Source organism: Xenopus tropicalis, chromosome 2, assembly GCF_000004195.4.
Source record: "Xenopus tropicalis strain Nigerian chromosome 2, UCB_Xtro_10.0, whole genome shotgun sequence".
In the NCBI taxonomy this organism is placed as follows: Eukaryota; Metazoa; Chordata; class Amphibia; order Anura; family Pipidae; genus Xenopus; species Xenopus tropicalis.
In genome coordinates this window covers 122378666-122404278 of record NC_030678.2, presented here as the reverse complement: position 1 = coordinate 122404278, position 25613 = coordinate 122378666, and the positions used below count along the sequence as shown (strand labels likewise).

Sequence of the window (25613 nt, the reverse complement as noted above, 5' to 3'; positions counted from 1 at the left end):
TTAGCATTTATTCCCAACTTTACTTGCACTGCTGAAAATATTGACAAGGGCAGCTGGAAACACAATCAAGTACAGATTCCAAAAGAAAAGTAATAAGTCCTGCTCCTTAAATGAACAGTAACACCAAAAAATGAAAGTGTATAAAAGTAACTAAAATATAATGTGCTGCTGCCCTGCACTGGTAAAAGTTGTGTGTTTACTTCAGAAAGTCTACTATAATTTATATAAATAAGCTGCTGTGTAGTATGGGGGCAGCCATTCAAAGGAGAAAAGGCACAGGCACTTAGCAGATAACAGATAAAACACTATTGTATTCTACAGAACTTGTCTGTTATCTGCTATGTAACCTGTGCCTTTTCTCCTTTTTTCCAGCTTGAATGGCTGCCCCCGTGGCTACACAGCAGCTTATTATATAAATTATAGTAGTGCTACTGTAGCAAACACACCAGTTTTACCAGTGCAGGGTAACAGTGCATTATATTTTTATTACTTTAAAGCTCTTTTATTATTTGGTGTTACTGTTCCTTTAACTTGGGGTGGCTAGAGCCTTTTCAGTTGAACATTCCTACTGACCACCTGTAAAATGCACATGTTGTACAAATTATAAGTAACCAGTATCAATGTACTTGTATAATGCATGGATATATAACAAGTGATGCAGTTTGCAACATGCAACTGTACCACCAATCAGTAGTCTAGACCCATGCTCCCCATGGCAGGGCTAGCATCTAGGAAGAAAAGCCTTAGAGAAACTACCCTACTGAAGCCATTGCAGTAAACAACTACATCTTGCCATGATTCATATGGATATTTTTGTCGTTTATGGAAGAGGTGCAGAGTGTGACCTACAGCACATGGGATGTAAAGCCTATTGGTTTGACATATAATGTCCTTCTTTTCTTTAAATTACACAGATCAGTCTCTGCTCAAAAACAATACTATTTATATTTTTACCTTACCTTGTCCCAGTAGCATGTAACATCTTGAATTTGAACTAAAAGGTTTTCTTCATTTTCCTCTGGCAGTTCTAAGGCTGGTTTGAAGATTTCATCCAGCAATAAAAAATTCTGTAACAGAACTAACAGAGTTGATACAAAGAAATAAAATCTAAGAAAGCAATTAAAGGGAGTCACTTTAAATAAAATGGAACAACATCAACAATTAAATTTAGCATGTCCATTATACTGCTGTAGTCAGAAGTCAGGGCAGCATGGCTTTAAGCAATTACATGCATTATCAATTCTCACATTACACGTACTGGCTGCTTGAAATATGCTGTACAAACCCACATATAAACCTTGCACAATAGGAAAAGACATACCAGGGTGGTACCGCAATTAAAAAAAATTATTGTGTAACAGCAATATTGCATTCATAGAATAAACACACAACATCCATCAGTGCAAAAATAAATATATACTGTACCACCCAGCAAAAGGTAGAAAAAAGAAATAAAGGCAAATACTCTGGATGAGAGAATACCCCAACGTTTCAGCTCAAACGCCTTTGTCAAGGGAATTTTAATTCTTAAAATGGCAAATAAAAATTACACATACTACTAAAAAAGTATATTTTTATGTTTATTTAGATGGCGCAGGGTTTTACATATATGCTTGTTTATGCAATATATTTTTATAGAGACCTACATGTTTGGGGGGTATATTTCTCCTTTATGCTTCTCCATGTTTGCAAGGTACATTATTAGATTACCCTATATAATGTACTCCTGTACTCCTGCTAACAAAACAGTCACAAGAAAGGGGAAAGGGAGGGGGTTGTATACTGGTAAACTAATTATTTACTTCACAAGGAGCAGGGCTGTATTTAGGTCCGGTGCCACCCTACGACCCCTATGTTGCAGGCATCATGCGCATGACATCACTTCCTGTTATGTGTGACGTCACTTCTACCCTACACTGCGGTGTGAAACCCTCATCCCCTCCCTCAGGGGACCAACGGATGGCTACATACAAATACAGCCCTGGCAAGGCCCTGCTAATAAAACAGGCAAAAAGTATTTTCAGCACAAGCCTCATACACTGCACTCATGTTAAATAAAGGGGTATACTCCACTTTAAAGGGGTAGTTCACCTTTAAGTCACCTATTATAGAATGTCTATTCTTAGCAACTTTTAGCTGGTCTTTATTTTTCTTTTTATTATTTGCCCTTTTCATATGCTTGTTTCGAAGCTTCTAGTGGCAGTCACCGTGGGGGTCTAAATGCTACTGAACTGTGATGCTGTAATTTTATCATTACTTTTTACTACTACTTTTCTACTTTACTACCCTCTTCTATTCATGTTTCAGTCTCATTTAAACCACTGCCTAAATGCTAAGGTAAATTGTAATGTAGCTGCTGACTGAAATTACAAACTGGAGATCTGGTTTTTAACAAACTATCCGGAAAGTAAAGGTAAAGATATTTCAGAATGTCTATTGATACAGACAATAAAAGTCACCACAGTCATCATCTCTACTATGGATAAGAAGAGATTAAACCTCTTTTTAGATTTACTCCAAGCCTAAAGTAACATTTATAAAGCATTAAACTAGAAAAAAAGGTTTCTGGTTAAAAATTATTTATAATTTATTTCCATTGGGCAAATGCCAGTGGAGACTGGTGAAGCAGAGCTTTACTTCAGCATCTAATTATCAGCATATGAATATCAGTTGAAGACTGATATAATAAAAAATAAAGTTAAAAGTTTTAGTTTTTAGTGCTTTAAATATACATTATTGTAAAATCTCTTTAATTTTCTATGACTTTGTAACTAAATAGCACAAATCCTAAAGAAAGCCAAACACAAAGGGGTTTGAGTTACCTCTTAGTATGATGTAGAGCGTAATATCCTAAGACAATTTGCAATTTGTTTTCATTTTTTTTAATTGTAGTTTTTTTTTTAATTATTTACATTTTCAACAGTTATCTGGTTGCCAGGGTCCAAATTACCTTTGCAACCAGGGAGTGGTTAGAATGAGAGACTAATATATGAATAGTAGAGAACCTGAATAGAAAAGTAATTTATAAAAAGTAACAATAACAATAAAACTAAAGCCTCGCAGAACAATAGTTTTTGACTGCTGGGGTCATTGACTTCCATTGGAAAGCATATAATTCAAAAACTATAAGAAGTAAATAATGAAGACAAATTAAAGTTGCTTAGAACTGGCCTTTCGATAACATACTAAAAGTTACATTAAAGGTGAATCACTCCTTTAAGTATCAGGTGCTTAAATCTTTTAAGGGATCTGGCACACGGGGAGATTAGTCGCCCTGTTCGTGGGCGACTAATCTCCCCGAAATGCCATCCCACCGGCGAAAATGTAAATCGAAGTAGCCTTGAGACGTTTTACATTTTCGCTGGTGGGATGGCATTTTGGGGAGATTAGTCGCCCGCGAACAGGGAGATTTGTCGCGGGCGACTAATCGCCCCGTGTGCCAGGGCCCTAAGCAAGTTTTAAATATGAAAAGATCCTTATCATATTATAAAAGTAAATAAAATATCTTTTCAGTTGCTCAAAAGGGCAAGTTAAAAATCTAAAAAGATACAGATGAAAATATTTTTGAAAATCTGCTTAGACAACAACTTAGTAGATGTGATCTTATATCAGTGGGCCCTGGTTTTACTGGATCAACAATGCACACAGGAAAAATGCTATGGCTTTGGCTACAGGTATGCATTTTAGGCAGTTACTAAAAAGTAGGAAAGTCTAATGTTATTAAAAGAACAAAGTGGTCAAATTAGAGTGTATCTGCAGATAAGGCTAGAAATATAAGCTTGGGATTTGATACTTAGAGACTTGCAGGTTAGTGTCAGATGTTTAAATTTAGATTCAGCTAATAACAAATCTTAACCCAAATTTCAGTAAAATCAATCACCCAGAACCATTTGTGATTCTCTGTTTGAAAAAGCGCTAAAAATGTTCTGCTTAGAAGCAAGACATAAATGATTTGTATACTGTACCTTTATCCTCCTTATGCTGACCTTTGCCTCCGATGCCCTCTCAACAGCTGAGGGGAAGAAGAGAGTGACAGTGAGTCTCACTGCACTATAAAGGGACACTGCAACAAATACTCGACTTGCAGAGATAACATTGCCAAGCAGAACATATGTGGTGAATGTCACAAACAATATGATTTTGCTTGCAACAAAGAATGATGCCAAGTTCAGGGCGCGAAGGTAAGAGCTTCGAAGGACTTTGTTTATCTCCTTCCTATAATAAAAAAGCAAAACAAACTAATGCCTTAAAACCACTATAGGACTGAAAACTGGAGTTTTATACTTCACTAAAGCAAGCGGCAATTGGATATTTATAACACAGAGACTAAGTCTGAGTACTGAATCGAACATACCTGGCATATCATTCATTTCTATTAGAAACACACTGTGCCAGGTATTCACTCAGATACAAATGATTTGCGCACACATAAACATTCATCTAGATAAAAAAATAGCTGTTCCTTGCAGTTTTAAAAAGAAAACTGATAATAATCCTCTATCATCAGAAGAGACTGAATATTTACTGTAAAACTAATGAAAAAAAAAGTATGAATTCATAATGGTACACAAAACCCTTTTGACTATATTGCTTTAGCAGATTAAATAAGAATGTTTTTCCAGGGGTTTTACTTTGCTTTGTAAGCCTGAACACATCAATGCTTTGCACAAGGAGGCACAGGTACATGTAATATCATGCAATAATAGCTTTTTGTAGCACATACTGCAATGTCAAAATAATACAGTCATCTACAATATTTATTTTTTATAAACAGCCTTCATCTTATATATGTTACATATAGTTTGATATTTTAGTTTTGTATGAGCCCATGAAAATAAAAACACTCACAAAATCTACAAACAAAGCCCCCCAAAGATAATGCACAGCACCTGGGCTTGGGGCATTGCTGCACTCTATAACTTCTGTCACATTCAAAATTCAAGGTATAAGGTGTGATAGGGGATGCATTTGTCACATATATATGCAATGGGGGAAAGAGCCAACAGTACTGCATATACAGGTAGTCTGCAACTCTTTGTAGTCACTTTGGTAAGCGCAAAGAGTTCCTTCTGCTGTGAAAAAATTGCATAAGTGTTAGGTCTAAAGTAAAAAAAGAGCCATGCTTAGTTGCTGTTTGTTGCTTTATATACACCAACATCTCTCAGTGATCACACTGACATATTATGGCAGAATACATCTTTGGTTTACCAATACAGGCTCTGTGAACAAAAGATCTCTCAAAAATGGAAATAGCCATGTGATTCTTGGCAATATAAGCCATAACAGTATGTGTTGCTTCCTAAAACTGTAAAAGATCAGTGCATAAGACCAAAAGAAGTATTTGAGCACTTGGATATGGATCAGTCTTTTTTTTATGAGAATAAGCAAGAGATGTACACTATAACCATAAACATTTAATTAGGCCTGAATCATACCCTCACATTTAATACCTACTTTCGTATATTATTAACCAGCTCTGTAAACGATTGCTCCCATGCATACATCTTAATTATTCTCATCCCAGATATTACTTCATTCATGGTTCGAATTCTGGTGTCTGTGAAAGCTGCAGTCTTCCCCCTAATGCACAAAACATATATTATATATTAACCTACAATTTGAGAATAAAGTTACATTTTACGTACCCATCTACAAAAAAACAACAGAAAAAGGGTCAGAAAAGTGCAACAAAATTTAATTTGAATTTGAATGAGCTGACCCAATATGCTAATTAAATGCAGAAGTGCATAATTTTAGTTCTGTTATAATACAATAACTTGAGAGCAAGTTTAGTCAAATCTGAAATATATTACAACTTCATTAGGAATTAATGATTGCAACAGGCTGTTTATAGCTACAGCAAAACAAGCACAAAAACAACCAGCTAGATCCAACAGAAATATAAATTGTAGATCAATTTATAAACATCAAATAACTGAAAATAAGATATAGTTACATAGGGTTGAAAAAAGACCAAAGTCCATTAAGTTTAACCCTTCCAACCCGCCCCAACCCAGCATACACAAACCTATTCTGACTTATCTATACATTAACCATACCATACCATAAACCATACCAACATCGATACTAAATGTAGTTATAGTAACGCAATAGTCTTGAATATTATGCTTCAAGAAATCATCCAAGCCCCTCTTAAACAGAATCTGCCATCACAACATCAGTCGGAAGGGCATTCCACAACCTTTCTATGCCCACCTCCAGATCATTAATAAACAAGTTTACAGACTAACTGAAAGGATCACAAATGAATACTCATTTTACCTTAATGAAGTAAAGAATTTTCCTAGGCAGAGTTGCAAAGGCATCAGTATGATAAGGACTGCCATCCCTGCAAGGCAAGATGGGCCAATTTCCATCCAAAGTAGCACTGTCACCGCTATGGCCTGCAGTGGGCCAGCCCATAAAAAATGCAAGAAAATTGTAACCTGTCAAAAAGAGAAAATATTACTGCATATAGAGCTAAATATTCTATTAGAGTACACCCTATGCCTATGACATTTAACTTTTGATGTAACGATATGGTACAGAAAATGATACAAACCTGAAGCTATCATCTAATAATGACTTTACCTCTAATGTATATTATGTAAGCAGCTTGCCAACACATCATCTGTATATGCACTTTTAAGTCATACAATGATTTTATAAAGCAAAAGGCATAAGAGTACCATAAGAGTACAGCACTAATACACTGTACCTTGCCGACATAATTGTAGTACACCTTCTGCCAATTACACTTTTAAAAACCCTGTTCAAAGGTCAGCAGCCACATTCTGGGTGCTAAGTGTACATGTTCATCTGGGCAAAACACTTTTCTGTACCCTGATGCTATGCCACATCCCTTGGAGATGGTGGTATGAAAGTGGTAGTAGAGGAGGGGGAGGTGGTACACTGCAGTAAATTTGTGAAAGATCAGAAAGGTATACGCCTCTAAGCACTAGGTGTTTTGTTGTCTTTACTATTAACTAATTAAAAAGATAAAGAACATCTTAAAATGTGTGAAAAAGTGAAATTTAAGGTTACCTGGTCAAACTTATTCACATCATTTGACAAGAGATTCACAATTTGTCCTGTAGTTGTTTTTCCCATTGCTGTATTGCTAAGACGAAGTGCCTGAAATTCATAAAAAAGCAACATGAAAAAAGAATAATCAAAAAACATCTTAAACAAGAGACGTATATTTTATGTGGTGTATGCATTTTTCAAGAGAAGAAATGTAGAAAAACATTTCACTGCATTCAGGGGGGTGTCATAGATATACTCCTATAATCCTATAGGGATATAAGATTCTCGCCCACAATGACTAAGTTACTCTTGGATTTGAATTAATGCTTACTCAAATTGAGCCTGGCCCCAAAGTTCCCCCTGGGCCTGACTAGAACCATTCAGATTCACTCAGGATATTAACCAGACAGCTTTATTAGAGGTGAACATTAATACAGAGTATTACAATACAGAGTATTAAATAATAGCTCATACGTCCTGAAAGCTCGTGAGGACCTGAGGGAACATCTAACAATACAGCATGTTACCATTTAACCATTTCTTCTTCCATGGGGTAGATCCTGTGACATCCATTCATCATCCTTGGTTTTGCATAACTATACCTCTCTGTCCATCTTTAGTAAAACTGTTCCTAGCATCAGCACAATAGCCCAAAAAAAGGTATATCTGTTATGTCAGCACAGTCTCCAGAATGGTATCTGTGCAGTGGGTGTGTTTTTAGGGCTATTTGTGACATCTTAACACTAATAAGATTCTAATATCTACAGGGGGATCCTGGTAAACCACTTAAAACAGCACCACGATTTATTTTTGGATCTCAACACATAAATAAGGACTAGCTGTGATACAGCACATGCATTTAAACAACCCAAAAGAACAACAGATGTTTATGGGGTATTATGTTTCAAAAAACATTACAAATATTGCATCATGCATGTAGGATAATCAAAAGCAGTGTGCTGATACAATGAATTCACAGTTATGGATTTCTGTAACTCTGTTCTAATAAAGAAGCTCTCAGTAAAGTAGAACATGGTGAAATAAAACAGCAATGTACTTTTCTTAAGAAGCTAAAAAAAAACTGCTCAGTTAAAATATCCTTGGTTTAGAAGAGCTAGGCCATATTAAAGTCTTACCTTTCTATAAATCATGTGACACATGGCTACGCGAAGTTTCATGCCAGCCCGAAGCAGATGATAGAAGTATATGTGATGAACCACTGCTAAAATTAGGGTACAGGCAGACAAGGCTGCAGCATTTATGTATGCGTTTGCCAAGACAGCTGAGTCATTGGCATCATATCTCTCAAAGTAACTAATGACATTTCCAAGAAATATTGGCTGGACCACTCTTATTGACTCCTAGAAATAATAAATATATTTTAGAATTCACTAATGAATGCAAAGAACCCAAAAATAAAAAATAAGCAACCCATGGCAGTTATATAATAAGTTGTAGAAATAGATCTATGTATCATGCCTATTATACTTAATACCACACTATTTATGAGAGTTCAGAAAGACTTAATCACGCTAGGTTAATGCAAATTTGAATTCAATATAATGAATTAACTTATATACAGAAACCTCCTATTCAAGAAACATATTACGACCAAGTCCTCCAAATATTTCTACCCTATTGAAGTACATTCTTGGAAAGAAAGTTCCGTAACTAACACTGGTAATACAAACATTGCAGGTATGGCCACTTTACCAAATGCCTTATTTTAATTTACATACACAGTATTCTTATGCACATGCTATACATATTTTGTTATATTTAAGCAATCGTTGTCTAAATATGTAAACATGCTGATGTATAATGCATAAAACACTCGCTGATGTCCTCTGGTCGCTGGAAATACAAATGTGCACTTATCTATTAGGTATTAATCCAGTCAGACAGGCCCAAAAAAATCTTCATTATGAGTGGTGGCTGGACTATCCTGATTGATAAGTGGTGATGTATATATTTTTCTTTAAATATTGAAGAGATATTGCACCACTTTATTCCCCTGCTTGTTTAAAACAGTAGTACTTTATTGCATTCTCAGTTCTCTTGTAGGTTATTCCTTTTTTCTATTTCTCTTCTAACACTTTCATTTACTCCTCACAGTAGTACCTCAAAAAATGTGAAAAGCCCTAAAACAGAAAATGTTTTCCAGTGACAACGAATGATGGCTTTGGTTAAACGAGGCTTTCTTCCTTCGTTCTGAGCTTTTTGTAATTCTTTTTCCCAGTACCTAAAAATACAAAATAATTACAATATAAATCATATTTAAATACACATCGCTATGCACAAAATCCTTAACTATTACATGGCATAGATGGGATATGGTGGGAATTATATTTCATCATTATTCTCAAGCATTTCAGCCACTGGCTACAGTTCTGCGCTAGGTACATGAGAGCCCTCGAACATCATCTACCCTGTTTACTGGTACGCATAGATACAACATATCATTATGTTTCCCTACTTGATCCAGGGCTGGTATATTTTGCCAAGTTACAAAAAATAGCTGAAATTCTGCCAATGCTCTCTTTCTTGACTATAATTGTTCTGTTACTAAGGAAGCGAGTGAGGTTAAGTACGTCAAGCATTATTTCATTTTAATTACCTCTTGCAATCCTCTATGTCACAATTCTTTGCTGAGAAGTAAAAGTGTCAGGCAGGACCAGAACTAGAAGTAGGCCGAAGATGCACCTGCCTAGGACACAAAAATTTCGGACGGAGATGCAAATGCAGTCTTCTCTATAGTAATACAGTTTCTCTATAGTAAACTGTAGTTTTATTGTCAACAGTCTAATACTGATGGGGCACACAGGTAAGCAACCTTTGCTTGGGTGTGAAATCTCCTTGACCCAGCTCTGATATCCAACCTTCATTACAATATTAACTCCCACACCTTGTGTCTCAACCCTTTCTCCTTGTAGATTGTAAGCTCTTTTGGCCAGGGCCCTCTTCACCTCTTGTATCGGTTATTGATTGCTTTATATGTTACTCTGTATGTCCAATGTATGAAACCCACTTATTGTACAGCGCTGCGGAATATGTTGGCGCTTTATAAATAAATGTTAATAATAATAATAATATTAGAAATCGTTTTATTGAATTTAATTAGCCAGTTCAGTTGTAAGAAGGGTCACTTATTATATAGGTGCAAATGCAAAATATGAAAGGAACTGCTTTTGGCATACCAGAGTGGCAGTTAAATAATGTAAAATTAAAATATGTTGTTCCCATGTTTAAAAAGAACCGTCACTTTGTATATTGCATTAATACTGTTTTGGTGGGGTACTGATCACATAGTAAGCATTTATTTTGTATAAACCATACACTTGGAGAATGATGGCCACTTCATTCCCAATGACTAATGCACTGGCCGACCTTTATGGTACTAAGCCAACTAGCCTCTAAGGTGAACAGATGGAAACTGCCCAACCAACCAAATCTGGGCATGTAAGTAGCTTTACATCTGCAGACCTTTAAAAAGGCACTTGAAAATGGAGCAGCAGCTTCCAGGTGAGGGAACATTTAACACACAGAGAAGCATAATAGTAGACACAAAAAATTGTTCTTTACCATTAAATATTCATTCAGTTTCATGGAAAGAAAAAAGGGCATCTGTTGTTTACAAGGTTTTAATGCAAGCTTACTGCCACTGAAGCTACAGGGACACATGTGGTATGAGGGAGACTACAATATATAAGTTAGATAAACATATAAAGCATTCATTCATTGGATGTGCACAAGCATCAGTTAGTTATATTAAATAAAGACTATATAAAATATGTTAAGTATTAGGTATTTAAAAAAGTGTAAACAGCCAAGCTCCACAGCACCAAAAAACAACTCTTTTTATGCCAAAATCTCATTTGTAAATTGTCCTATAGATTTTAATGGGTTACACCAGATCTTAATAGCATATTTTTCATTATTCATATAAATAGGAGCTACTATATTATTCATTGTCAGAAAAGTTTTTCTTTCATATGTTTTGTAAAACAATAAATAAAATACAACTCATAGTAAATATACATAAATGGAGGGCACTCACTTAGCATGTAAAAAAATCAACAATATAGGTATTTGGTGCAAAAAAAAAACCAAAAACAGTACCCCCATACAGGGCACTAAAAACAGTAATTTTAAATAGAATAAGGGTTTGCACACAAGAAATATTCTTGTGTGCAAACCCTTATTCTATTTAAAATAAAATGCAACTCACCAACAGAAATAAATCAAAGCAACCCACATTCAAAGAGAAAATTTAGAAAAAAACCCTGTAATTAATTCATTATGTAAAACAACAATAAAACTGAGAACTGATGTTCTTTTTCTGGACTCTATTGCCCAGGACTAAGGAAAATTAGATGGCACACCTAACCTTTACTAAGGCTGCCTTAGGAAGGCTATTGGCATGTTCCTTCTACAATACTATAACTCTCCAGGCTTCACAGGTAAACAGCAGGTGCACAGCAGGTTCAGTTTGCTCTCTGCCTATGTTCACCTTCCTCTGTAATAATCCAGATACTAAGGGCCAGATTTATGATTGCGAAAGTTTTTCTTCGTCACAAAATCTGTTCTGGGAAATTTACCAAGCATTTTTCTGCTCAAAACCCAGCATGAAGGCTCAAGTATAAATCTGTCCTTAACGATTTGCCAGAATAGATAGATTACCAAAGAAGTTGAAAGGTATCTGAGCCAAAAGTGTAAAGTTACTTACTAACAGCACACGAGCAACCATATGGTTAAACGACTAGTCAGTTAGAGCTTTTGAGCCAAAAATCTGGTACAGGTATGGGACCTGTTATCAAGAATGCTTGGGACCTGGGGTTTTCTGGCTAAGGGATCTTTCCGTAATTTGGATCCTTATAATTTAAGTATGCTAAAAATCATTTCAATATTGAATAAACCCTATAGGCTCCAATAAAGATTACTTATACCTTAGTTGGGATCAAGTACAAGGTACTGTTTTATTATTACAGAGAAAAAGGAAATAATTTTTAAAAATTAGAATTATTTGCTTATAATGGAGTCTATGGGAGATGGCCTTTCTGTAATTAGTAACTTTCTGGATAACGGGTTTCCGGATAATGGGTCCCATACCCGTATAAGCAAACTGCAAAGATCCCAAAATACTAATAAAATAAAATGTAAATAAAAATTTCAAAAGTGCATAGAGAAGTAGGCTGAGTAAGCTTATACATATTTATTTAGGATACTTCAGTTAACTCCACTGCAGAAGTGCACAGTAGAAGTGCACATCAGCTTTTGTTTTCTATTTAGGTGATCATGGTGGGGGAAACAAACAGCTTTTTTTCCCCCAAGGCACCGACAGTTTCTATTCTAGCGAGAATACTGAAAGGGGTTATGTTAAAACTAAAATTTATCTTTACAAATGATAAATCTGTTGTATAAAGAAAGTATATTAGCTTTGTAATATGAATGTAGTGAGTTCTTCACTAACCACTTCTGAAACAAGACTGCACAATATTGGCTAGATTTAATACAACTACAATACTCAGCATTTCCAGTCAACAAAATTTTAGGTCTGCAGCTAATTTAACTATTGTTACCATTGCAGCTCTTCCCCAAGTTTCCTCGAGGCATCTTCTGGAAGCACTTCATACATATCATCTTCTTCAAGCTTTCGCTTGTGGCCAAGAATAAATAATGGATTAAGCCACCTGGAAAAAAAAGACAATGGACATGAAATGAATAAATAACAATGCATCTCTGCTATGGTTTCAACAATTTATAGTTTACAGTTGTACAGCAAACTAGTTAACTTTTAAAAGGATTTAAAATGGAATAATGTTAGGAAAGTGAGTAGTGACAATGTGAAATAACACAAACCTCAAAGTAAATTTTTGACTAGATAACAACAGGTGCTATCTATGGTGACTGAGGGGAAATGTATCTTTTGCTCATTTTTAATTATACATATCCTTTTTTGTTACCACTGATTCCCAGTAATGAAGGAAATGATTTGCAACAGTTTGGCATGTACCCCATAGTCAGCCCTGGATCATACGTATGTGCAGTTGCTCTTCTCCTCCTTGCCATTCCCCTACTGCCCTGGTTGCTAGCGCATACCTCTTCCTCACTTCTCCTCCTCATGTCCCAGAGCAGAAGAGGAGAAGGAAAGTCATTTTGGCATTTTACTGCCAAATAGATTTGCCATATTAGTGCCACCTAGAACAATATATTTATTCTGCAGAAACCATCCAAATACCTGAGTAAACAGCTTTAGAAGCTTTCTCTGTTTGCTTAAGATAGCAGCTGCCATTTTAAGTTGCTTCCTTCCTGCAGTCTGTAGCATTATAGCTGAGATCACACATTCCTAAGGGAGGGAGTTCTTAGCTTTCTGGTAGGAGGGGGAGCAGGAGAGGGGAGAGAGGAGAGAACTGCGCAGACTCTGGCCCCAGGAATTAAGGCTGTTTCTGAGAGAAGAAGTCAGACACTGGAACATCAGGAGACAAGGAATCCTGTGTTTCTTTTCATAGAGGACTCAGTGCAGCATTACTGTAAGTGCTTATGGCTGTATTAGCATATACCTTTCTGATAAAGCATACTTAGTTTTTACCTTTCCTTCTCCTCTAAGTGATCTATTAAAGCATTTAATCAAACAGGAACATATATATCAGTAAATGTTGCCCTTTTTCCCTCGAGCCATCAAAACCAAAATGTGGCTAGGAGGCATGCCGCCCCTAAAACTGCATCACTCTAGGCCAGCCTTTGTGGCCTTCCCACAAATCTGAGCCTGCCCATTTAATTAACTGCAGTGCTTGTCTGCATTTAAATTTAGACCAACTGAAAAACTGTTTATAATATGTTAATCTATAACATACTATTAGTTTATTTAAAGGTGAACTGGCTCTTTATATTTATTTCCTTATTTTCAGGAGTGTTAAGAACTGCAGAAAACAAACTGAATTACCCAGTTCAAATATTCCTAAAGCTAATATAATCTCTTTTAAAACTGTGTTAAATCAAAATTACATAGTGTTCTAGTGGTCCTACAAGTTTAGTGGGCGCAACTAAGCCATCATTTTTGGACTTCATCCCAGTACCATGCTGAAGAAAATTGTTGCTTTCAGCTTTGCAGTGTTTTAAGCCCATAGCCCACAGGGCTATGATGGTGATGGTGACTTTAATTTGGCAGGAAGGCACCTAAACCTGGTTGTCCAGTGATTTTGATGTTGATCAGGTTGCTGTCCATCAGCTAGGCAGACTTCAGAAGCTAAATACAGCCATGATGTCTACAGGTTAAACATGTAGTGTTGTGCAATATTAAATAAAATAATTGCAGCTTAGCTATGCTCTCCAGCTTCCTCCATAATTTTGTTAACATGGTTGTCCAGCCTGGCCTGGCGTTACTTGAATGGAATCTGACTCCAAAAGTAATGAAACTAGTAAATGGGATTTTTTTTATCAATGTGGAAACAAGAATGCATAAACTACTTTTAAAATAAAACAAGAGCTCTTGATCAGAAATCATTTTTAAAGCAACATGAAGTTTAGTTCTCCTGAGCAGCATTTATCCGCTAAAATACTTTATAGGCGGATGCTAGACATGAAAAGGAACATTTGTTTGTTCTGCATGATTTCCTGTGCATCAGTGGTCCTGGAGTCATTCATGATCAATTGGCCATTCTTCTTATAGTATGTGTTTGGATGTTGACAGTTGTTTGCAAATAATATTTTTGGTCAGAAAGGAAGCAAGTTTCCTGGAAAAATGTGGTTTTAATTGTTCAGTGTTCTCATGCTGATTCAGTGAGAACTTCCAAATCATATCCATTGAAGTTTTGAAAAAACAAGTGTAGTCTTCTTTAATTTTATGTATTTGGTATTTGTGTATACATACATTTTTGTATTCCTTTCCTTCAGCTTGAAACACTGTCTTCAGTTGCAAGTAAATATGCATTATGTAAGAATAATTGGCTACTTTGAGTAGCATCATTAGAAGGGGCATGCCCATGCTTGCTGACCACATAAATCAAGCAGTAACACACCACAAAATATTTACCATAAAATAAATGTGTAACATGGTTAGGGCTTAGAATCAGGTGGTACCTTGATCATGACCATGTTCATGACATTTTTACATTAGGTTACAGGTGACAGCGATGGCTTATGTTTGCTAAAGAACTAGCTAGCTTGAAAAATCTACCGTTCACATGTTTCATGGGGTTCGTAATTACATTTTGTTTTTCTTACTTAATATGAGTCTTATCTGAGTTTTTAGGAAAGCTACTAAAATATCTCTGATTTTTTTCTTGTTCTATGTTCTTAGATTAAAACAGTGTTGGCCTACTTCACGTTAAAATAATAAATGATAACATAATAATACAGTGGTGTGAAAAACTATTTGCCCCCTTCCTGATTTCTTATTCTTTTGCATGTTTCTCACACTTAAATGTTTCTGCTCATCAAAAACCGTTAACTATTAGTCAAAGATAACATAATTGAACACAAAATGCAGTTTTTAAATGAAGGTTTACGTTATTAAGGGAGAAAAAAAACTCCAAATCTACATGGCCCTGTGTGAAAAAGTGATTGCCCCCCTTGTTAAAAAATAACTTAACTGTGGTTTATCAATTTCAATTTTCAATTTCAATATCAATTTCTGTAGTCACCCCCAGGCCTGATTACTGCCACATCTGTTTCAATCAAGAAATCACTTAAATAGGAGCTACCTGACACAGAGAAGTAGACCAAAAGCACCTCAAAAGCTAGACATCATGCCAAGATCCAAAGAAATTCAGGAACAAATGAGAACAAAAGTAATTGAGATCTATCAGTCTGGTAAAGGTTATAAAGCCATTTCTAAAGCTTTGGGACTCCAGCGAACCACAGTGAGAGCCATTATCCACAAATGGCAAAAACATGGAACAGTGGTGAACCTTCCCAGGAGTGGCCGGCCGACCAAAATTACCCCAAGAGCGCAGAGACAACTCATCCGAGAGGCCACAAAAGACCCCAGGACAACATCTAAAGAACTACAGGCCTCACTTGCCTCAATTAAGGTCAGTGTTCACGACTCCACCATAAGAAAGAGACTGGGCAAAAACGGCCTGCATGGCAGATTTCCAAGGAGCAAACCACTTTTAAGCTAAAAGAACATTATGGCTCGTCTCAATTTTGCTAAAAAACATCTCAATGATTGCCAAGACTTTTGAGAAAATACCTTGTGGACCGACGAGGCAAAAGTTGAACTTTTTGGAAGGTGCGTGTCCCGTTACATCTGGCGTAAAAGTAACACAGCATTTCAGAAAAAGAACATCATACCAACAGTAAAATATGGTGGTGGTAGTGTGATGGTCTGGGGTTGTTTTGCTGCTTCAGGACCTGGAAGGCTTGCTGTGATAGATGGAACCATGAATTCTACTGTCTACCAAAAAATCCTGAAGGAGAATGTCCGGCCATCTGTTCGTCAACTCAAGCTGAAGCGATCTTGGGTGCTGCAGCAGGACAATGACCCAAAACACACCAGCAAATCCACCTCTGAATGGCTGAAGAAAAACAAAATGAAGACTTTGGAGTGGCCTAGTCAAAGTCCTGACCTGAATCCTATTGAGATGTTGGCATGACCTTAAAAAGGCAGTTCATGCTAGAAAACCCTCAAATAAAGCTGAATTACAACAATTCTGCAAAGATGAGTGGGCCAAAATTCCTCCAGAGCGCTGTAAAAGACTCGTTGCAAGTTATCGCAAACTCTTGATTGCAGTTATTGCTGCTAAGGGTGGCCCAACCAGTTATTAAGTTCAGGGGGCAATTACTTTTTCACACAGGGCCATGCAGGTTTGGATTTTTTTTCTCCCTAAATAATAAAAACCCAACTCATTTAAAAACTGCATTTTGTGTTTATTTGTGTTATCTTTGACTAATAGTTAAATGTGTTTGATGATCAGAAACATTTTGTGTGACAAACATGCAAAAGAATAAGAAATCAGGAAGGGGGCAAATAGTTTTTCACACCACTGTATATGGTAAACTTGTATTGGTATAACTGTAGCATGTTCTTGTTACTTTGTCTTATTATTATCTGAATAGTCATTATTTTATGCCCCTATTGCATTTCATTTAATAGCCATCTATGGCTTCTATGGTCTTGCACGTTGCACGTTTTATATTCATCACCCCCTACACTGGGAAAAGGTCAAGATTTAGAAACTATTTTACCCTTTCAGTTTCTACCAATCTAGACAGCTTGAACACCCTTCTTGTCAAGCAAATATACAAACGTTTGTGCTCCTATAACTTAAAAGGAAAATATACCCTCTCCCTTCAAGTCACAGAATCACTTTACAATGCAACAAGGCAATGGAGGGGTTGCAGTACACTGTAAGGTTAAGGGGGCTGGGAAATGGTTTGTCAAATAATTACGGTATTATGGTATTACTATGGTACAGGTATGGGACCTATTATCCAGAATGCTCGGGACCTGGGGCTTTCCAGATTAGGGATCTTTCTGTAATTTGAATCTCTGTGGCTTAAGTCTACTAAGAAATAATTTTAACATTATTAAACCCAATAGGGTTGTTTTGCCTTTAATAAGGATTAATTATATCTTAGTTAGGATCAAGTACAATGTACTGTTTTATTACTAAAGAAAAAGGAAATCATTTTTAAAAATTAGAATTATTTGCTTATAATGGAGTCTATGGGAGATGGCCTTTCCGTAATTCAGAGCTTTCTGGATAATGGGTTTCCGGATAATGAATCCTATACCTGTATTATGGAAGGAATGTCCTTGAGACCAGTTTGTAAAGGAGAATGCATACAACTCTTTATAGTGGCTTGCAAAAGTATTCGGCCCCCTTGAACTTTTCCACATTTTGTCACATTACAGCCACAAACATGAATCAATTTTATTAGAATTCCACGTGAAAGACCAATACAAAGTGGTGTACACATGAGAAGTGGAACGAAAATCATATATGATTCCAAACATTTTTTACAAATAAATAACTGCAAAGTGAGGTGTGCATAATTATTCAGCCCCCTGAGTCAATACTTTGTAAAACCACCTTTTGCTGCAATTACAGCTGCCAGTCTTTTAGGGTATGTCCCTACCAGCTTTGCACATTTAGAGACTAAAATCCTTGCCCATTCTTCTTTGCAAAACAGCTCCAGCTCAGTCAGATTAGATGGACAGCGTTTGTGAACAGCAGTTTTCAGATCTTGCCACAGATTCTCGATGGGATTTAGATCTGGACTTTGACTGGGCCATTCTAACACATGGATATGTTTTGTTTTAAACCATTCCATTGTTGCCCTGGCTTTATGTTTAGGGTCGTTGTCCTGCTGGAAGATGGACCTCCGCCCCAGTCTCAAGTCTTTTGCAGACTCCAAGAGGTTTTCTTCCAAGATTGCCCTGTATTTGGCTCCATCCATCTTCCCATCAACTCTGACCAGCTTCCCTGTCCCTGCTGAAGAGAAGCACCCCCAGAGCATGATGCTGCCACCACCATATTTGACAGTGGGGATAGTGTGTTCAGAGTGATGCGCAGTTTTCCACCACACATAGCGTTTTGCATTTTGGCCAAAAAGTTCCATTTTGGTCTTATCTGACCAGAGCACCTTCTTCCACATGTTTGCTGTGTCCCCCACATGGCTTGTGGCAAACTGCAAACGGGACTTCTTATGGTTTTCTGTTAACAATGGCTTTCTTCTTGCCACTCTTCCATAAAGGCCAACTTTGTGCAGTGCACGACTAATAGTTGTCCTGTTGGGATACGCTCGGGTGCAGGCACAAGTAGCAGGCGTAGGGCTGATTTTTCGGCAGCAGCACATTATATTTTAGTTACTTTTATACACTTTCATTTTTTGGTGTTACTGTTCCTTTAATATGACAAACTATTTGGTGGTTCAAAGTCATATTAAGACACACCCTTAAATCCATATGCCTCCTTCTCCCCTGTGCATAGCGCAACAAGCCCAAGCACATAATTAAACACCTTTGGGACCTCCTAACGACTATTTCCAAATGATAAATAAGCCCAAAGGGATTTTTTGCCTTCAATAAGGATTAATTACCGGTATATCTTAGTTAGGATCAAGTACAAGGTACTGTTGTATTATTATAGAGGAAAAAGGAAATCTTTTTAAAAAGTAGAATTATTTGATTATTACTCTGTAATTTGGAACTTTCTGGATAAAGTATTTCCAGATAATAGATCCAATACATAACTATATATATATATATACATATATAGCTCTTCCCCCTAAAAAGACATGCCAGCAAACAGGCTAAAAAACTACTCTCCAAAGTAAATCTCTTGCTACTTGTCGATTGGTCCAGTTTCCATGTAATTTACAATGTCGGTATAGTGAGGCTTTTTCTTCACAGACATCTATTCTTTGTTTATTGCAGTTTGCAAAAACCAGTCGCTATATTTACAGAGATTAAATAATATAGAAAATCTGTTTTCTCAATCAAACTATAGCAAAAATACTGAAATAGCACTCAAGACACTGGGATACTACACTTTTTCTAAGAAATTATAAAAAATGCAAACACAATTATCTACACTCATTCGAGAAGTCCGATACCAAAGCAGAGTAAACTACATATGAAACTCAAAACAAAAAGGTAAGAAAAGGCTGCATCCTAAATGTATATTAAAGAATAACCGCCTCAATAAAACTGTGCATTTAAAAAAAAAAAAAATGTAAACATCTGTAACTCTCCTAGCAGCTCCCTCTCACAAGACTACCTGATTTATATCCCTAGCAGTTTTATAGTTAACTAAGATTACCAATAGCAGCGGTATTTGCATGTAAATTAATCTTTACTAGATGTGAAGTTAGGAATTAGTTGTAATAATGTAGCACAAACCATTTCAGGTATTTAGAAATATACATGCAACATCCTCAAAGTGTTTATAAAAGGTGATGCTACTAGAAAAAACGGGAGATAAATGTCATGGAAAAAAACAGTTATGTATAGGAGAGTAGGAAGAGGCAGCAAGCAGAGCACTAACATATATCTAGTATAAATTCCATTATGATCCAAACAGTTCAGCTACCACTGCCTAGACATCTATAGGCTGCCAAACAATACCCAGGCATATATTTCTTTGGTACCGGTATATTTTTTTTTCAGCATTCTATTAATTTTTGTCAGGATATGTAAAGTGAAAGAAATTATTTATTGGAAGTTTTACTTACCATTGTGTGTACTACTATAAATTTTACCCATGGGAAGGCATACAACAAAGAGAGGTAATGAGTAAGATCATTAGTAATGGGAAAGGGTTGTAAAGGCTTCTTCCAGCAAGTATTCTGTATTTCAAAAATTTAGTTTGAAAGCTACTTTGATATGTACAATGCATGTCAAACTTACATTTTACTGCATATCTACTCACTTTTAAAAAAAAAATTGAGGAAAAACTGCTTCACAATACATTTGCAATTTAATGCCAAAATGTCTGTGATTTTACACCACTCTTTGCCACCTTAATTCACCCTATTACCTTTAACATGTTAATCAAGGTGTCATGCGTTGAAAAAATATATCATATTAAGGAATGAAAAACACAGCTGTATATGTAATTTAGATTAGCTCTTCGTATCTGATTGTTTGGGTGATGATGCATGCTGTAGACAGAACTTTCTAAATAAGTACACTGTTTATACAAGATCTCAATCCTTCTGTTTGTGTAAATCTTCTCATTATGGTCCCACACATTGGCTTACTCTCAGACAATAAGTCTGCATAGCACACACACTGTTTAACCAGGTGGAGCTCAAGGATAATGGAATAGCATATAGTTTATTCTGTATGCAGAATAGACACTATTAATGGAAAAAAAACATTCTAAAGCACATATACATATGTCCTGGCCACCTTTTGTGGCAGATGGGTGGGCTGATGTATTTGACAGTAACATTATAAAAAGACAGAAGGAATCTTTGTAACGTGAATAGTATGAATAATTTAATTTTCCACAATTAACTCCAAACCAAACCAAAATGAATCCTTATTCACAATTTCAGATTTAAGCAGAATCGACTAACCTGCATCATCTCCATCAACTAGTCTGCATCAACTGTTGCCTTTAGCCTGAGATTTTTTATTTTTTTCAATTAATTTTATAAGGTTTTTAGATTTACAGAGGATAAGAATGCAGAAGTACCTAGCAAAAGCACAAGAAAATAGGAGTATTAAGACATGAAGAAGGGGTATTAAAAGGAAATCTGCACATATACTGGTTTTCAGGACAGTGTATACCAGGGGTGGGCAAACTTTTTGGCTCACGGGCCACATTTACTCACCCCCGGGCCGGACCGGGCCAGGGCGGGCAGGGCCAGGCCAGCGTTACGCCCCCTTCGTCCGGCACGCCAATGACACCAAGTCTCGCGTGATGAGACTTGGCGTCATAGGCAGAGGGTGACTTTTTTGTTTGGGGAGGCTAAAGATGGCCCATACACAGACTGACCTACAGCTAATGTGAGACTTAGTTCATTCGCTGCTGGTGTAAAAAATTAACCTCCCAACTACCTCTTGCCGTTCCCACTGACTCCCAGGGATACTGTACAAAAGTGCGGGGGGTGCTTTTTTTTACCCTAAAATGTTTAGGATGTAAGAGTATTCATACGTGCACTTCTGTGAGGGGTTCTGCAAACATTTGTGTTTGTGATCAGTTAGCTTAAAGGGCTAGTTCGCATTCAAATTCACTTTTATTTTTAATGGTTTTTCAGTTATTTAGCTTTTTGTTCAGCAGCTCTCCATTTGGTATGTCAGCAGCTATCTGGTTGCTAGGGTCTTATTTACCCTAGCAACCAGGTAGTGGTTTAAACAAGAGATGGGAATATGAATAGTTAAGGGGCCTACTTGGAAAAATAAGTAATACAAAATTATAATAATAATAAAATTGTAGCCTCACAGAGCAATATTTTTGGCCCCCATTTGAAATCTGTATAGAGGCAGAAGAGAGGCAAATTATTCAAAAAAATTAATTAGGAAGACCAATTGCAAAGTTGCTAGGAATAGGCCATTTCATAACATATTAAAGGTTAACTTAAAAGTAAACCACCCCTTTAGATGTGTTTATGTTAGTTTTATAGCAAGAAAGGCAGTGGGTACTGACTCCCCATTATATACAGTGAGACGCAGTCCTTATTTACAAACCCAGCACATTATATACAGTGAGACGCAGTCCGTATTTACAAACCCAGCACATTATATACAGTGAGGAGCAGTGGGTACTGATGGCAGATATTCAGGCCCTGGCACTATAACACTGGCACTGATACACAACATTGGCCCCACTGTAACTAACTATAAATGAAAAAAACAATGACAAAAAAAAAATAGTAAGTGCAAAAAACAACAACAAATATATAAACACACAATGAGCTTTTTCACAGGGAAAGAGTTAACTTACCATCCATCTGTTAGGGTAGGGGATAGATTATAAATTATTATAGATGTCAGGTCAGGCAAAAAACAATTTAATGTCAGCTAGTGATTCTTTAGAACTGTATAGTACCTGTGGGATGAAATCTGCAGCAAAACTTGAGAGTTGGTTCTTAGGTAAAGTTACAGCTGCAGATTCTTCTGCAGATTCTTTTTGCAAAATCTCCCCAACCCTGTGTGCATCTGTGCTCTGATTCGTCAATTTTACTGTCTGTCAAGAAAGCTGTGCTCTGATTGGAGAATCCACAAGAAGAAAGATCCAATCGGAGCACAGCAAAACGGGCTTGCAAGAACAGCTTTCCAGGACAGTGCAGAAACGGAGTAAGGTTTTTTTTTTGTTTTGTTTTTTTTAATGTGCCAAGCAGGTTTGGGGAGGCTTAGCCTCCCCTAGCCTTATGGAAAATCCGCCTATGCTTGGCGTCGTCGGCGGGCCGGATTAAAAAGGCCAAGTTTGCCCACCCCTGGTGTATACAATTAGGCAGGTCACAAGAAAGTGATTTTGAATGGACAACATAATGGGGGTTCAGTCACAGTCATTAGCGATTTAGGAGGGGTATAGGGAAGGAAAGCAAGGAAGGCCCTGCACTGGCCAGAATTGAACTCAAGACCCCAGTGCTGCAAGGCCTCTTTAAACATAAATGAGGAACTGTGGTCAGCTTTGGAAAACTCAGTAAGAAGAATATTTTCATTCCATTATTGCACACAGAAATCAAATCCATCTTTCGTTGATCAACATTTTAGTTACAAATTGCTAGTGAATTCTAAGTTTCTCTGTAGCCATATTTCTAAAGGTGGCCATACATGGGCCGATTTCAGTCCTTTAGACCGATTCAGCAGCTTATCTGCCCGTGTATAGAGAAAGACTTTCTTGATCCATATCTGTCCCAAAATCAGCCAGGTGTCGATCGGGCATGTTTGGTTTTCCCATTGGATTGGGGCTGCATCACTGATGCGTCCTCGATCTGACGGCTCCTATGCGCGTTGTTGTAATTTGATTGGGGCCAAATGTTCGAGTTAGCCCAATATCGGTCAGCCAAGGTGGACATATCGGGGAAAGGTTCACTCATTTGGTGGCCTCACTAAACAAGAGAATCTTAGAGTGTATGGCCAGCTTAAGCGAGAAAACAGTAAAGACTACGATAGGCAAGAAGTTTCTACAAGTCTGCATCTGTACTATGTCTGACCTACAGACCCAGACTGGCAGTCTGTTGATTGTGGTAAATGCCAGAGGGCTTCTGTGAGATGCCTACGTCACTATTTATTGTGCCACTGAGGGCTATGAATTCTGTATACTTGAAATGCCAGGGTCTATTTCAAATTTAAGTATGGGCCTGCTGGCCTATCAAGTCCATGTCCATTACCCGAGCCCAGTATGTTGCCTGTAAAATCAATTGAAGCATCAGAAAAGCAAAAAGTCTGGCACCAGTATGGACTAGAGGGCTAGGGTAGGCTGAAGGTCTAGGATTTTATAATTAAGATCAGGGAAGAGAAAGGATGAGTATTACAAATTTTTTCGAAGTCCTTTTACAAGTTTTCTTGAAATCACTGATTACACACGTTTACTCTATATCTGAAATAATCAGAAATAACAGAACATGCCATAAAAGTCTCTGTGGTGAAAATTACTGTTTATCCAAATCTAATTTATTCTTTCAGGACTTAACAGTGATATAAACAAGCTAATGCTCGGGTCTTAGAGTACTGGATCTTGGCCAAACTATTGCTAATCTCAGAGATTTGTTAGATTCTTCTCTAAACGTTATGTACTAAAGCATTAAAGAAAGCCATTTTCTTTTCACTACTGCATCAACCAAAATCAAGGGCTTCATAGCACATGTAATATGAATCCAAGGACAGGACAATTATATAGATATGTTAAGTTATGTATTTCCATATGGAGACAGAAATGGAGAAGAGAAAAGATGATCAATAAAGGGCAAGTGAACTTTTAATTTACAACTGTACTATTATGCTAATATTAATAACAGTATTGAAAATTATATTACTGTTTTCTTCTGAGCACAGCTGTAGTCAAAACACTCCACATGTACAGTTTATTTGCATTATATATTTATACCATTTTACAGTGTATATACACTGTAAGTGCACACACAACTATGAAATATTGAATAAATTATCTACTGAAAAGCTTTTAAATCCTGAAGTGAAATCCAAGGGCAGATACGGGAAAAATCGTAAGAGAAATTAGAGTCTCGTGCCAACCTTTGTTCTGTTACTGTATGTCAATGCATCACACGGCTGCTTGCCAACTTTACTCAAAACTTTGCACCTTCTTAGGATCACTGAAAAATCTAACCAAGGCATGTATTACCTCTGACTAATAATTTTGTATATAACTTATATTATTTTGGGAAGTCAAATTAAATAGCAGAAATTGGTGCAAAGATTGCAAACTGTAACTGAAATATACACAGAATTATATTACAATGGTACTAAACAGACTCTTAGTTACAGTTACCTTTTGTGTGGTTTGCATAAGTGTTAAAAAAAAAAAAACAATCAACCGGTAATAATGACCTCTAATGTAGTAAATATTCTGTTAAAGGGATTCTGTCATGATTTTAGGTATACTTTTTATTTCTAAATTACACTGTTTACATTACAAAAAATTCACTCTACCATTTAAAATTTTATTCTTGAACCAACAAATGTATTTTTTTTGTAGATGTAATATTGGTGTGTAGGCGCCATCTCATGAGGCTGATTGTGAGCTTTCAGAACGAGCCAGCGCTACACATTAAAACTTCTTTCAGGTAACCCATTGTTTCTCATGTTCAGTGTAACTGGAGGAGTCCCAAGCCGGACTTTGATTTTTTACTATTGAGTGCTATTCTACCACTTTTAGCAATACAGGTATCAGGGAGCTGCTATCTTGCTCCCTTCCCATTGTTCTGTTGATCGGCTGCTGGGGGAGAAAGGGAGGGGGGTGATGTAACTCCAACTTGCAGCGCAGCAATAAAGAGTGACTAAAGTATATCAGAGCACAGGTCACATGGCTGTGGTACCCTGAGAAAAGAAGGATATGGCTAGCCGCTAGACCCATGTGATATTTCAAAATAAAATTCTGCTGGAAAGGCTCTATTATCTGATTAACCTAGCAAGTGGCCCACACTGAGTTTCAGGGATGCTGAGGTTC

The 25613-nt window shown here is 36.8% G+C and overlaps 1 protein-coding gene across 2 annotated transcripts in view; it reads right to left on the bottom strand.

Moving 5' to 3' along the window:
* The window catches only part of abcc4 (ATP binding cassette subfamily C member 4), a 139993-nt gene that overhangs the window by 112880 nt on the left and 1500 nt on the right, over positions 1-25613 (bottom strand). For both annotated transcript variants that reach the window (XM_002939283.5, XM_031897063.1), the window contains exons 2-9: positions 12606-12716; positions 9148-9268; positions 8163-8387; positions 7045-7134; positions 6283-6446; positions 5455-5580; positions 3966-4215; positions 960-1067 (exon numbers count right to left, since the gene is read on the bottom strand). In XM_002939283.5, coding sequence (XP_002939329.2) covers positions 960-1067; positions 3966-4215; positions 5455-5580; positions 6283-6446; positions 7045-7134; positions 8163-8387; positions 9148-9268; positions 12606-12716 — 1195 coding nt within the window. The remainder of the gene's footprint in view (positions 1-959; positions 1068-3965; positions 4216-5454; positions 5581-6282; positions 6447-7044; positions 7135-8162; positions 8388-9147; positions 9269-12605; positions 12717-25613) is intronic.